The sequence below is a fragment of the Equus przewalskii genome, chromosome 3 (genome assembly GCF_037783145.1).
Source record: "Equus przewalskii isolate Varuska chromosome 3, EquPr2, whole genome shotgun sequence".
Classification (NCBI taxonomy): domain Eukaryota; kingdom Metazoa; phylum Chordata; class Mammalia; order Perissodactyla; family Equidae; genus Equus; species Equus przewalskii.
In genome coordinates this window covers 36,991,802-37,006,674 of record NC_091833.1, presented here as the reverse complement: position 1 = coordinate 37,006,674, position 14,873 = coordinate 36,991,802, and the positions used below count along the sequence as shown (strand labels likewise).

General features: G+C 41.1%; 2 protein-coding genes across 4 annotated transcripts in view; one reads left to right on the top strand and one right to left on the bottom strand.

Annotated features, from left to right (window-relative positions):
* The window catches only part of UBE2D3 (ubiquitin conjugating enzyme E2 D3), a 71,240-nt gene extending 70,688 nt beyond the window's left edge, over positions 1-552 (bottom strand). The window contains exon 1 of one of the 2 annotated variants that reach the window (XM_070614132.1): positions 375-552. The gene's annotated coding sequence lies outside the window, so the exon portion shown is untranslated. The remainder of the gene's footprint in view (positions 1-374) is intronic. The other variant, XM_070614139.1, reaches the window with a different exon arrangement.
* On the top strand, positions 8-14,163 carry CISD2 (CDGSH iron sulfur domain 2). 2 transcript variants are annotated; one of them, XM_070614142.1, is made up of 3 exons: positions 8-426; positions 11,618-11,832; positions 13,427-14,163. In XM_070614142.1, exons 1-3 carry the CDS (start codon positions 324-326, stop codon positions 13,514-13,516), a joined length of 408 nt encoding a protein of 135 aa, XP_070470243.1. In that variant the 5' UTR covers positions 8-323; the 3' UTR covers positions 13,517-14,163. The 2 variants fall into 2 exon arrangements, 1 of the variants encoding a protein (XP_070470243.1); XR_011538596.1 differs by lacking the exon at positions 8-426 and adding an exon at positions 449-776.
* The last annotated feature ends 710 nt before the right edge of the window (positions 14,164-14,873 follow it).

Below are 14,873 nucleotides of genomic sequence, written 5' to 3'. Positions count from 1 at the left end.
GCAGAGACAGGCGCCAGGAGACGCTCGCGCGCCCGCCGTCCCGCCCGCAGCGCCCCGCCGCCGGCCGCGCTCGGACCAGGCCCCGGCGCAGGCCGCTCCGAAGCCCGCCGCTCCGGCCCGCAGCCCGCGGCCGCGCGCCCCTCGGCGTCCGCGCACGTCACTCGCCCGCAGCCAATCGGCGCCCGGCAGGTCGCCTCTCTTCCCGGGCCCCGACCCCGGCCCCGCCCGCGCCCGCGCCCAGGCCCGGAGCCGGCCGGCCGCTTCCACGCTCGGCGCAGGCGCGGGAGCGGCGGGGCTCGGAGAGCAGCGGCCGCCGCGCGAGGATGGTGCTGGAGAGCGTGGCCCGCATCGTCAAGGTGCAGCTCCCCGCGTACCTTAAGCGGCTCCCGGTCCCCGAGAGCATTTCCGGGTTCGCCCGGCTCACAGGTAACCCCGCCGTCAACGGCTCCCCATCCTTCCCAATGCGGGGGTGGGGGCGTCTGGAAGTCCCGGGCCGAGGGGCAGGGCGGAGCTCGGCGGGGCACGTGGCCCGTGAGCCCGCGCGGCGGGGGCGCGGCCGGCCGGGGCGCGTGACGCCTCGCCGCCCGCTGGTGGCGCTTGTCGCCGGGGCGGGCTGCGCCGGCCCCTCTCCTCCTTCCCGCCGCCCTCGGCAGGCTGCTCGCTCGTCGTGGAGCGGGAGGAGTCGTCGTCATCTCGGGCGCCGGGGTCAGGGAGGCCCGGCTCCTGGCGGGGCGGCGCTCGCGGCGCGTGGGCGAGAACGGACGGACGCGGCTTACGTACGTGGCAGTTTGGTTTAGGAACAAAATTGGAAGATAACCTGCGCTCCTGTAGGAGAGAGTTGACCCACCCTAGGGCGTTTGAGGTCGCGTGGAGGCAGCCGAAGTGGCTCGAGGTGGAGGAAGGATGCAGTAGCCCGAGCGTGTTCAAAGGCTGCCGTGACGCGCCAGCCTTAGAAAGTGAGATGCAATGAATACACGTAACGTTCTGTACTTAAGCTCTCTCCTTTGCAAAAAGATCCACAACTCGGCATTTCACATCCAAACGATGAAAATTTCCCGGATGCCATCAACACTTGGAAGATTTTGTTGGGTTCTGGGCATGACAATGTAAGTGAGATGTTTGCAAACTAGGCTCAGACTGACTAGGATGGTGAGGGAAGAAAACCATGTTGCCCCAGCAGACGTGGAGCTCCTGCGTCCTGAGCGCCAGGGAGTGTAAGCATGAATTAAGATAATTTTGAGGCAAACAGAGTTGCTTAGCCTGGAGCAGTCTGGAGATCTGTGGTCGCTGACTTAAAATACAGCATTTGGAAGGCCGACTGAAGAAGCTCTGTCTGCAGACCGAAAGACAGAACCAGGACCCAATCAGTGACCGTTATTTGGAGATGGATTTCGGCTCCAGTACAAAGATGATGTTTTTGTTTTAATGAGAGAATACTTTCCCCAAACAAATAGGGTGCCTTGGGAGATAGCCCTTCTCAGAAGTGTTTTTAAAAAGGCAGTCTGGTGGTAGGTAGGTGTAGACGGGGTGAACTAGGTGACTGAATTATGGTCAGAGACAGTTGCCCTGTTGAGAAATGGATTGTGAGGTTTTAACATTTTCACATGTTGAAAGGGTTTGGTAGAAAGCATGGTACTGAATAATAAACATTAAAAGAAACATTGAAACATCAGAAGCAACATAAAAGTAACATGAAAAAACTGTTTCAAATCAAGTGTTTATAAACGTCAAAGTCTTCTTTTGATCCTACTAGTTTATTCTGATAGAATTGCAGCAATTATGTAAAATGTTGACTTTTCCCGTTATCATTTCTTTTACTTAAGTACTTTACATATTTTAATGTTTTCCTCATCTTGTTCTAACAACTATATAATCTATTTTAGATTAACATTACAGGAGGCCTAATCGTTCCCCTGCAGCTGGAAATTTGTAATGTTTATATATGTATCTTTTTGATTCATAATGTTCAGTGGTAAGTAGCCATAAACCAATTGTTTTCTTTCTCTTTGAATTATACCCTTATATCTATTGACTAAAATGGTAATACTGGGTCCAACGAATAGCATTTTGTGACACTTGTTCCCAGTTGCCAACCTACCTTCTTAATTTGCATAAATTAACTGCTGAGTTTTTAACAGTCAAGAAAAGAAAAAATCTCCTTCCTCCCACCCCAGTCCAGTGTAACCTGAATTATGTGTATTGATTCTGAGGCTGGCTGGTTTTATATTAGCTCTAATTTTCTGTAAATAGAGTGTAGTTGAAGCCGATTAGAAAGTATGATTTTTTATTTAATGGCTGGAAGATTTTAGAAGTGTAGGGTTTTTTTCCCTGAAGATCCCTACTGTCAACAAATATTTAATTCCTCCAAGAGGCATTAAGGAAACTTAACCTAAACCTTTTCCCCCCTTCAATCAATAATATATAGCAACTTCCTCTTCAAAGCTGTTAAATATTTAACATGAGAACTGATTCTCAGAAATAACGACGACCGATAAATATCTTAATAGTACGTATTTCATTTAAGTCCCAATACATTGCGTCTTCAGTTTAGTTCTCATTGTATTGTTTGTTTAGGAAACATTAACATGTTTGTAGTAAGTGCTTTATGAAAAAAATAAAATAGTCTGTTTCCTGCTGGACAATGATAGTATAACAGTTGCAAAATCTATTTTGGAGCACTATGGATAACCACTTTTCATTCTGAGTCTCCCCTTCGGAACAGATTGTAGTAGCAAATGACATTTGGCTCTCTTGAATGAGCTACTTGTAGAACCCATACTTAGACTTTTATTGAAGCAAAAACTGGGAAGATAACTTTTCAGAAATTGTTTAAAATGTCTAGGAGATCAAAAATATTTTCATCTTCTGTCTATGACAATTAGAGTAAAAAGAGTTACAGTTCACATTATCTGTGTTTTCTTCGCTATATAGATCCAGTGGTTTTTAAAAACTGACTGACTCACGATGACTCTGCATTCTTAGTAAACACTTGGAGATCCTTAATTGCCATGCAGTGTTTACAGACAATCGTTATCTATCAGAAACAACTTAACTATCTTTGTTTAGGTCACATTTTTAAAAGTGAGGCTTTTAAGATAAATTTGGATGATTCTGCTCTTTGGAAATATAGTCTATTTTAATACTTTGACCTTTAGAAAAGCTTTCCCTGTCGTATAAACTTTTAAAATAGAACAACAAACAAATCTTCCCATTCAAAAGTCAGAAAGCAGTTTACTTCTAGACTTAAAAGCTAGCTATGAAACTTCGAGAATAGTAGTTCTCACACTTGAACTAGTGTGCTTCTTTGCAATGTAAGTTTTACTCCTAAAGACAAAGCAGTGAATCCTAGACTGTCATAAGATTTTTCCCGGAGTAACACAAAGATGCCAAAGCCGACAGCTTTGAGGGCATTCACTTTGTTTATCCAGAAAGGGCCAATTTTGAACGAAAAATTTAGAAGTGGAACAGAGTTGAAAGCATAGCCACAAAAAGCCTTATAATCCAAGCTTGTTCCTAGCTGCCTTCTTTATAGTAGCCCCAGGCTGGGGGCAGCCCAGTGTCTGCACAGATTATGGTACATTCGTAGAGTGGAGTGCTGGTCAGCAATGAAAAGGAACAGCTTGCTGACCCATTGGATGAATCTCAAAAACCTTATGTTGACTGAACAAAGCTTTGGTTATAGGAATCAGTGGGAGGGCGATAGACTAGAAAGGGACAGGAGAATACTTTCTGGGGCAATGGAAATATTTTACATATTTTTACAGGTTCTCAGTGGACCCTAGAGTCACAACTCAGAGCTAAAACCCCTAAGATCTCTTTATTTTACTGTATGTAAAATTGTACCTCAATTTTTTTCAAAGAAATGGAATAAAAGGTGAGTTTTCTCAATAGGAAAGTATAATAAATCATTAACTTCAAACGAAAGAGTTGTGTTTATTAACATATAAATAATAAAGGTTATTTCTGAAAGATTGAAAAATTTTATTCTAGAAAACTTTTTTTGAGAATTTGGGAAAATGTTTACGTAGTTACTATAAGTTGTAAAAGTTTTCTTCCCACTTCCTGGTTAGACCAACTATATTTAAAAGTCAGTGTAATTAGGGCCAGCCCCATGGCCTAGTCGTTAAGTTCAGCACACTCCGCTTTGGTGGCCTGGGTTCAGTGCCCAGGCTGAAACCTACACCGCTCTGTTAGTGGCCATGCTGTGCTGGCAGCCCACATACTAAAAAATAGAGGAAGGGTGGCACATATGTTAGCTCAGGGTGAATCTTCCTCAGCAAAATAAATAAATAAATAAAATTAAAGATTATACTAGCCTTTGTGGAGACAATTTTGATCTCATTATGACATTTTCTTTTCATGTAAGTACTTTGCAATTTGAAATTCCTCAAGTCATCAGGTATTTATTGAGCACTTACTATGGGCCAGGCAATGTTTTAGATACCTTGATGCTGTTCTGTTCACAATAATGAATGGAAAAAAGATCTTAAAATTGATTATTAGTTTTGTTTTATTGGCCCTTTGGTCCTGAGTAGTCTGTATTAGGTTTTAAGTGGTAATAGTAAAGCCATCCGTTGAAAATATTTTACTTTTTACGGTTCAGAAATAGAAGTCATTTCTGTGTCTTAGTTGTAAATGATACATAAGAAAATATGTTATAAAATTATCGGCAACCAAGTTGCCAGTATTATTTTTGTGGTATCATTGTATGCAACCCTTTGAAAAGGAAAAAAAAATCCGTCCTAGTTCCTTAGAATAGCGATCCATGAGATCCATTGTGCGTCTATGAGTGCTTCTAAAAGTGTTTTTATCACAGTATTTGTTTAATATCTTGATCTGGAATAGTGTACTTTAAAAAGTTTTTGATTGTCGTTTTTGTTTATATATCTTGATCTGGAATAGGGGGTGACAGTTAGCCTATCTATAGATGATTGAATCTGCCTCCTCTCGACTCTAGCTCTCTTTCTCTAAGGAGACATTTTCTTTTAACAGTGTCTACTTTCAGAAAATGTGTTAAAATTGCTTGCTACTCAGGGACTTTGAAGTGTTCTTTGCTGTCTAGATTTTGTTTCTCTGAGGGTGCCGGTTCTCCCCTCCACCTCTTTAGTCTTATTCTTTATCTTAATAGTGGGAAATAGAATACCATTGCAAAATAAATATTAGAATCCTGCTCAGTAGTAACAGTACTAGTGTGGTCTGCCTTTTTAAAATTAGAAACATAATTTTTTGAAAAATTGGAAACAGGAAAATTTCACTGATAGAGGATAAAGTTCTATCAGAAGTGAAAATTTTGAATTAAGGGAAAAAATTTGAGGAAATTCAGCTTTGTTACATTCAAATGAGGAAACAAAATGTTGCCTAACTGGGTGTTTCAATGATTGAACATAGTTGTCAGCTAGTTCCATCTAGTTGACTTAATTACACCCCCAAATGCATCTCTTTCGCTCTCCAACCCCTGATCTTCTTTCACTTTCGTCTTCTAATTCTGGCTCGTCTCCTAAAACCCTTGACACTTCTCATAGAGGCACCTCCTTGCTCCGGGGAAACAAAGCTCTCCCTCAGGAAACCACTTGCCCAGAGCTCTCTGGTCTCTCTCCTTGTCTCGCTCAGATGAGGGGACAGAGACAGTTGCGCCTTTCAGGCTCTGCAGAGCCGCCTCCACTCTGGAACCGTTCCACTCTTTCAGAGAAAGCTGTGTCTCTGCCATCCATCAGGATCCCTTGCCATTTGCTGTTGTCTGTTGACCTTTAATCTCTCCCTTACATTCTTTAAGGATGTTGACACCTGTTTTTCTCTTTTTCCTACAATATTGCGCTGTCTTTTCCTGCTTAAAGCTGCCCTTCTGAGATTGTTTTGTTTTGTTCTTTAATTAAAAGCCAGAACCTCCATACATCTGGATAATGAAACTAGAAATCTAGGGATCGTAAAGGAGCTTCACTTCCTCCATTTACCTCATGCTCCGTACTTAATCAATCACCAAATCGTATTGATTTGACTACTGAGTCAGTGGTTCTTAAATTTCAGGTCGAGTGAGAGTTGATCACAGATGTGCTCTGAGATCCTAGTGAAAGCTCTGGCCCAACTACTCAGAAGGGTGTGCGCACACGCACACACACTGCCAGGCAATTGGAGGGGATCCATGTGTCCTCTCTGCTTTAGCAGCCGCTGCCTTAGCTTAAGCCCACGTTATTTTCTTCTAGGTTATTGCGGTGGGTTTCCAAGAGGTTGTCTTGCCTCTTGTCCTCCCACCGCCATCTCTCCTCGTCTTCCTTATGTTTCTCCATTAATGCGTCTTCCATCTCATACCAGTGTGATTTCCTAAGTGAATAATTTTTTGACATTTAATTGAGATATTTGTTATAAATATTCAGAATATATTTCTATATTCAGATTAGTATTCAGATTTTAATATTTAGCTATTTTAGTGGTTCCCTTTTATGCACAGGTAGGTTATTACCTGCCTGTTGTGTATCAGAGCTTTTTATGATCTGGCACCTGGTCTTTCTACTGTCCCTCTCCTCTTTGACTATTTTCCTGCAATACCATGGTGCTTAGTTTCCCAGACTTTTCTCATATGTTCTCTCTCTCTGCGTTTCCTTTGCTGTTTCTTCCGTTGGAATATAACTCCTCCTCCCATCTGCCCATGGGCTCCTGTTCTCTTACTCATCTTTCAGAAACGTGTTTAGGTGTCCCGTCCTCCCTGTAGTCTTTGCTCGTCCCTGCAAAGAGTTAATCACTCTTCCTCTACATTGCTCGTTTATGATCGCACATCCTATACAGTGCCGTAATCCTTTTTTATAGATCTATATTCCATACCAGATCAAAAGCTCCTTTGGGCTGGGGACTCTGTCTTTGTAATTTTTGTATCTTCAGTACCTGTCACATCACCTCTGTGAGGTTTTATAGTTCTTGAAGGGGCTTAAAGTTTTTTTCTTGAGTACTCTAAACGGTCTTCCTGTATTTTAATTTACACTGTTGTCATGTGTAAGCCATGAACAAAGACAAACAGGCCTAGACTTAATAGACGTTACCTCAGATCCTGGTTTCACGGAGCACAAACTCAATTCAGCCAGCGTTTACCGAAGTCTTGATTTATGTAAATCTGTTAGAGGATAGGGAGTTAGGGATCTTTTTGTGCACTGGGAGAGGAGGCAGCTGTTTACATGACTGTAGCTTCGAGGCAGAAAGCTTTCTTTTGCATAGTGCTCTATAGTTTTTACAGAGCAGTTCCAACTCCATTTACTCATTCCTCCCAACAACCCTGTGAAGTTGGAAGCGACTTTGCATGTAATATTCCTTGTGCCTTGAAAGTTCTTCTCAAGTCTTTGAGCCCCTAGCTTCTCCTCATTCTGTAGGTCTTGGCTTAAAGGTCCAATTTTTAGAAACCTTTCTGACCCCCTTACCTAAAGTTGTGGCCCACCCACCACTCTGCCCCTAGGTTAGTCTTTCCCTTTCATATCATCCTGTTTATTTCCTTCATGGCTCTTGTTACAGTCTGGCATTATTTATTTGTTTACTTGTTCTTTGTGCTTTCCGCTTCTAAGACATCTATGCCATGAAAGCAGGGACCTGACCCATTAGCCTGTATCCCTGGCACCTCGTGCATATATGGAATGTGGTGGGTACTTGTATTGTCGAACAAATGAATGCATTATTGTTATTCCTGTTTTGCAGACCAAAGAACCCAGACTCCAAGTATATGAAAGCTCAACAGGCTGCACCGTAAATTATGCTTCAGTATAAAGTAAAATAAATTGAGCCAGGCATTACTGAGTAAGCACTGAGGATGCGGCGATGACCCAGACAGAGAAGGCCCCGCTCTTGTAGGTCATCTCTTGCAGTGGGGGACATGATAGGCACACGCATCTTCCCAAAGGATATTAAGAAATTGGGACATGCTTCTGATAGAATATTAAGTGAAAAAAGTAGGATATAGACTATATACAATATGGTCTCAGTTTTGTTTTTCAACGATTTAAAGGATATGTATTTATATTGCACACCAAAAAAAAGACAAGGTAGAAATACGATAAGATATTACCAACTTTTGACTGGTAGGATTAAAAGTTATTTTTTATACTTTTCTAAATTTCCTAAAATAAATGCTGTTTTTGATAATCCTAAAACAATAAAAATAAAAAATATACTGTACAAAATATACATTATACCTAGGAGTAGGTAATAGTCTTCGCTTCACAGTGTCTAAAATACCTGTAATAGTTCAACATACATCAAACGGGTTCATAGGGAATAGCTAGTCTTAAAAGTTTTTAAAAAATTTCTTGTTCTGTATTTCATATTTCTTCACTAAAAATCAGCCTTAATAAATATTCTTAAAGTGATTTTAACTGAGTTTTATAGGCTGTATTATTTTCCTTTATAAAGCTTTTCTGGAGTTAAATTGAAGTTTATTGTCTTTAGAAAGTAGATTGCACTGAGCCCGCTAAGTCATTCCTTTGCCATAGAGACAGTAGTGCCTTCACCACTGTCTTACTGTAGAGTAGGGCTTACCGCGGGACTGTGTCAAAAGAACATTTTCTGAAGTAGATTTTAAAATAGTATTCACACCATTTGTTCCTGGAGACTTGTGGGTTCAGATAGGACATGCTCAATTTAAGAATCTAAGTTGAGGTTTTCGTCTTTACATCACATCCATTTACTCTTTGACTTTGAGTCGTTTACCCTCTTGTGACTTTTTAATTTTGTAACATACAGAATAATACTTAAGGTTATTCTACATTCAACAAACATTTGTTGAGTAACTGCTATTTCAAGATATTCTACTGGATGTCGGGGCCACTAGCAATCTGAGATATTCACTGCCTGATCTAGAAGTAAATAAATCATTACAGTGTGGTGAAGGAGAAAGACTGACGTGGGCTCTGCGTTCATTCATTATATCCCTCCGTAGGCACTTAGGGGTGTCTGTGCTGTTCCAGGAAGAGCAGTCCACGGCTCCTTTTCTTACAGGCTGGTGGAAGAGTCCACTTTATAAACATAATAGCAGTGTGATGAACATGAGGAACAGGGGCCTGGAAGCACAGGAGGAAGTGATTCACTTTGATTTGTGAAACCAAGAAGGACTTTTGGAGGAGGCATTATTTGACCCCTGTCTTAAAGGGTCCACACAAATGAATCAGGTAGACCAGAGGGAGAGGGGCATGGCAGACCGGAGGAACTCCTTACACAAAGAACACAGGGAGGCTGCTACTAGGTAATGGCTTTGTGGCTGCAGGTGCGTGAAGGTGGGGCTGTTTGTGGGAGCTGACGCTGTCTGAGGAGCCTGGCTGTGCTGGAGATGGGGCTTTACAGAAACGATGTCTATAGCAGCACCATCCCAAACTTTCTGTGAGGATGGAAGTATCCTCTGTACTGTCATGTGGCTGTGGAGCTGCTGAAGAGTGACTGGTGTGTCTTAGAAGTGGAATTTTGAATTTTGCTTAATATCAATTTATTTAAATTTAAATAGCCACATGTATGTGTTAATCATGTTTTTTATTTTCTGTATTTTATGATGCTTTGGACATGTTGGGGGCCCTGCTGACTAAGGAGAACCTGCCCCCACCAGGACTAGCTAGTTCCTGGAGACAGCAAACAACTTGCCTGTGAGCACGTCTTTCATGTGCAAACCAACCAGTCCAAAGCCACAGCCACCTCCTCTCCTCTGTCTAGGTCACTCACCCAGCCAGTGGTTCCCTGCCCTGAATCACCTGGGGCCAGGGAGAGAGAGTTAGAGACCACGCCACAGCCTAGAGCCCACTGAAATCGTTCAGGCTATCCAGTCCTAAACTGTTTATCCTGCCCTACCTTGCCTTTTGTCTGGAAACCACAGTAAAGGCTTGTGCCCCTGTTTTCCTCTCCTTCCTCCTCACCAACCCTGGTACTTGCCCATGTGGCCCTGTGTGGCACGGGGTGCCCCCTCCTCTTGGGAACTGTGAGTAATAAACTTTCTTTCAAGGCAGTTGTCTCTGTGTCTGTCATTTTACCATATTGATTAAAACAAAATCCCAGCTGCAAATCACAACGGCGTGGCTAGTGGCTGCCATGTTGGATAGCACAGATCTGTAGATAGGCACCTTCCTATCAAGAAACAGGTGTTTGTCATTTCCAGAACTTCAGTTCATTGCAAGGATCTATGTGGCGTGTCCCCAGTCAGGTTTGAGAATAGAACAGCCAGCATGACAGGCAAGATCCGTATCCTTACAGAGCTTCATTCTGTTGACTAAAAGACTAGATCCCCAAAGATATCTACCATGTAGCATGGTCAAATTGAGTCAGCAAAATGTTTTTTCAGAGGAGTTGCTCCCAGTCTCCATAATCTCTTAATAAAAGCTACTCTTCATTGTCTGTCTGGTTTTCGCCGGGGACTCTTCCAAGTGCCATACGTGTGTAGATAGGTTTCATTTAGAGCTCCTAACAAACCTTTGGCATGGTGCTGTATCAAAAATAGTTTCATTTTGGCAGAGTTGGTGTTAAGCCTGTCTTTCTTTCAATAGTTAAATGGTAGGAATAATTATCTTTGGAGAGTAGTTTTACCAAGAGGAGAAGAGAGAAAATTTTAGGCCTGTTGGTTTAATTCATGGTGATTGAGAGTGAGCTTTGGTCTTACTGTCCTGGACTAAACCTGCTTAAGCCACAGTTTACCCACGTGAAAAATGAGAGTAACAACAGCAGCTGCCGAATACAGTGTCTACGCTGACACGGCGTCAGATAATGCAGTTGCCTCTTAGTGTAGTCTCTTCATTTACCACTAGCATTTATTACCATGCCTTGGCAGATAATCTTCAGTTTTTTTCTTGCTGAGCTGTTTCTACATAGTGCTGAGCAAGATGTCAGGTAGGCACTCTGAAGGATGTCAAGTGATAGCTGCTTAAGGACAGAAGGGGGTCCCTAAGAGCCCAGCAGGTAGGGCACTAGCCACATCTGATAAATGCATGCTGAGATGTTTATCTTGGTTTCCTGGTGTGTCTGTCTTCACAGGCATAGGGACCATTTCATTTATAGCATTTATATTCCCCATCCCCCAAGTCAGTGCTGAGCACGACAGACGGCACGTAGTGAACACTTAGGAATAAGGTGTGTCCAACGATGAGAGCATTCGGTATATGAAAATTTCAATTAGTTCTTTAAAAATAGTAGCTTTTAACATTTAGGTGTTTCTTTAGGAATCACTATGCCTTACTAAAAGATGTCAATTAAAGCATTGAAGACATGTTCTGTCTGAAGTTATCTATCAATGGTAAAATAAAGATAGTCTATTGTATGATTTTAGACACGGTGGAAACATTTTATAAACCTATAACACATATCACACATTGAGTTTTGCTTATAATTATGGTGATCATAATTCCTGAAATAAACACAAATATACTTAATAAAGATAATGAGGTAGGATATTTGATATAGGACCTAGTTCTGAAACTTGTTGTCCAGTTTCACAAGTCTCAGAGTAGCCCACAAATTAAACAAGGTGGTCCTAGGTATAGGTGGCTTGATTATCTTATTCATTGACAGTTTTACAGAGTAAGTAAAGAATAGGGAAAGAAGCAGCTGGAGAAGAGGCAGGTATTTGAGCCCTGTGGCCGCACTGCACGCTGACCCATCTGTGCCTGTTCAGTTTCAGAATGGCTCCGGTTGCTGCCCTTTCTCGGTGTCCTTGCGCTACTCGGCTACCTTGCAGTGCGTCCATTCCTCCCGAAGAAAAAACAACAGAAGGATAGCTTGATTAATCTTAAAATACAAAAAGAAAACCCCAAAGTGGTGAATGAAATAAACATTGAAGATTTGTGTCTTACCAAAGCAGCTTATTGTAGGTGTTGGCGTTCTAAGACGGTAAGATGTCCATTTATGCGGACACTAACGTTTCGTGCAGTTAAAGTTGTTCTGCTTCTTAAATCCCCAGTTTTGAGGTTCTATGAGATGGGAGATTTTTCCGTGGTATTCAGTACCGAAAGTCTATTCCTAAATTAAAGTTTGCATTTTCTGATTGATACTGCCTACATTAGAAGAGTTAGAGCAGCAAGGAAGGATAGAAATATGTTTTCACCAGGTTCAGCAGTTAGTAGAGTAACAGTAACTACAGTCCTATGTAGTTAATGTAAAATATACTTACATTTTGAGATAGGACATAAGGTTTCGTGGAAAAGAGCATATGCTTTGGAGTCTGAATAAATCGTGTTCAAAGCTGATATCTTCTACTTACAATATGACTTCGATGAGGCAAATTAAACTTTAATCTCTAATCTTCAGGGGTTTTTTTTGTTAAATCATATAATACATCAACATCACAGATTTTTGAGGACTTGATGGGATGATGGATGTCTTGTGCCTTATATATATATTATGAGCTAGTAAATGGCAGCTATAATTAAGGCTGATTTTTTTTTTAAGATTTTATTTTTCCATTTTCTCCCCAAAAGTCCCCCGGTACATAGTTGTATATTTTAGTTGTGGGTCCTTCTAGTTGTGGCATGTGGGATGCCGCCTCAGCATGGCTGGACGAGCGGTGCCGTGTCTGCGCCCAGGATTCGAACCAGCGAAACCCTGGGCTGCTGAAGCAGAGCATGCGAACTTGACCACTCAGCCATGGGCCGGCCCCATGGGTGATTTTTAATGTGGAAATTAAAAGGAGGAGTTAGGAGCGATGAGTATTGTAAGTAGTTGATGAGATCTGTTTTCTACTGCTTTGATCATAGGTTATTTGAGGAGTTAAGTACAATAATGTTTATCACAGCATCCTTCGTAATAAAATTTTAGAAACAATCTAGATATCTGATAATAGATAGGCTTAAAGGTGTGATACAAATGATGGGATATTAGGAAGCCGTTACAAATTATATTTTTAAAGAATAATGACATGAGCACATGATGTAATACAAGTAAGAAAAACATGTTAAAGTATGATCCCAGTTTTGTTTAAAAGAATACACATAGTAAATGCAGAGGGAAAAATATACCAAAATGTTAATTATCATTAATCCATGAGTGGATTTTTTCAAAAATATTTAAAAATTTTTTCAAAAACATTATAGTATACGTGTTTTATAGTAAGAAAACAGTATAAAATATTTTGAATTTAAATTACATTCTTTTTAAATAAATGAAGAGGTGAGCTTAAATTTAGAGCTCCACAGAGAACAGGAGCTTATTTTGATCCCCTTTTAAACCTGTTTTGTTGACTCTCATGAAATCAAAGCTTTTTATTTAAGATGTAAACCCAATGATTATTGAAAATGGTTAGTTTTGCTGTGGTATTGGAACGTAGTTAGGTTAAATGTAGACTATGTCTATTACTCAGGGAAGCTATCTGATGGGTTTTTGTTTCTGTTTTCAAAGTAATGTGCTTTCTTTATAAGAGCATTTCACAAATATTTCTACTTGTTGAATCGTATTTAAAATAACACTTGTCATTCGTTTTCCTTTCCAGTTTCCTGCCTGTGATGGTTCACACAATAAACACAATGAATTGACAGGAGATAATGTGGGTCCGCTAATACTGAAGAAGAAGGAAGTATAATAGTTAGGAATTAGGATTAAATTCAGTTGTGTGCTGTGCAATCTTATAACAGTGTTTGTTCATTCTTTGTGTATAGAAGATGTTTCAAATGGTGGTCTTAAGTATTGCTACTGGTTGAATAATTATTTCTGCCAATTTATTTTCTTGCTACACTACTTTTATATTTGATACTTTGTATATTCAAACAGTCATTTATATAGAAATTGTGCAACTCTTTCATTTTGACTTCAAAGAATTGATGTATTTTCCTACAATAAAACCAACACTTTTGATTTTAATTAATTGAGAAAATCTGTTTTTGGCAGTGTGTCCAAAGTTATTTCTTTGAGTATCAACATTTTCAACAGAATCTGTACTTTGAGTTTTTCTCTCTACCCTAGTAAATATTTTTAAGTTCTTTTCTGTGTTGATCATTTGAAGTGATTTTTTTTTCCCTTTTGGCTTTCGACACTCCATTCTTTTTAGATCAATAAGAAAAATACTGCTCTCAAGAATTACTTGAGTTTTCAGAGTTAAACTCTTTGTTTTATAGGGATTGTTGTCTGATAAATATGTATCTCAATTTCAGAAAAGACATGAACTGGATGTAAAAAGTTCCAACAAGGAACACTTATTTACATTATTAAAGATTTGTTTACTCTGCAAAAGGCTTGTTTGTGTCTGTTCATTTGTGGGTTGTAAGTACCTTGAGTCGTTTGATTGAGTGATGGTAGGGTGGGGTGGCAAGAACACTTCATGAGCTGCATTTGAAGGTCAATTAAAAGTAAACATAAAGGGGCGCCGGCCCTGTGGCCCAGTGGTTGAGTTCGGGTTCTCCGCTTCTGAGGCCTGGGGTTTTCCAGTTCAGATCCCAGGCGCGGACATGGCACTGCTCCTCAGGCCACGCTGTGGCAGCGTCCCACATGCCACAGCCAGGAGGACCCACAACTAGGATATACAACTATGTACTGGGGGGCTCTGGGGAGGAGAAGAAAACACTGAAAAAGATTGGCATCAGATGTTAGCTCAGGTGCCAATCTTTTTTTTTTTTAAGATTTTGTTTTTCCTTTTCTCCCCAAATCCCCCCAGTACACAGTTGTATATTCTGGTTGGGGGGTCCTTCTAGTTGTGGCATGTGGGACGCAGCCTCAACGTGGCCTGATGAGCGGTGCCATGTCTGTGCCCAGCATCCGAACCAGCAAAACCCTGGGCCACCGAAGTGGAGCGGGTGAACTTAACCACTCGGCCACGGCCCGGCCCCCCAGCTGCCAATCTGTAAAAGAAAAAAAAACCCCTGTGTTTATATGAACACTTCTTTTTAGAACAGTGTAAACCAACAAAATGAAATAAGTTTGCGGAATAAACTTAGCTGAGAATC

What these genes read in the sequence shown, in the direction of transcription:
- CISD2 (XM_070614142.1), top strand. Translation starts at nt 324, where the DNA reads ATGGTGCTGGAGAGCGTGGCCCGCATCGTCAAGGTGCAGCTCCCCGCG. An exon ending in CGGGTTCGCCCGGCTCACAG is followed by an intron (nt 427 to 11,617) that starts GTAACCCCGCCG and finishes GTGCCTGTTCAG; the next exon opens with TTTCAGAATGGCTCCGGTTG. An exon ending in GGTGTTGGCGTTCTAAGACG is followed by an intron (nt 11,833 to 13,426) that starts GTAAGATGTCCA and finishes TTTCCTTTCCAG; the next exon opens with TTTCCTGCCTGTGATGGTTC.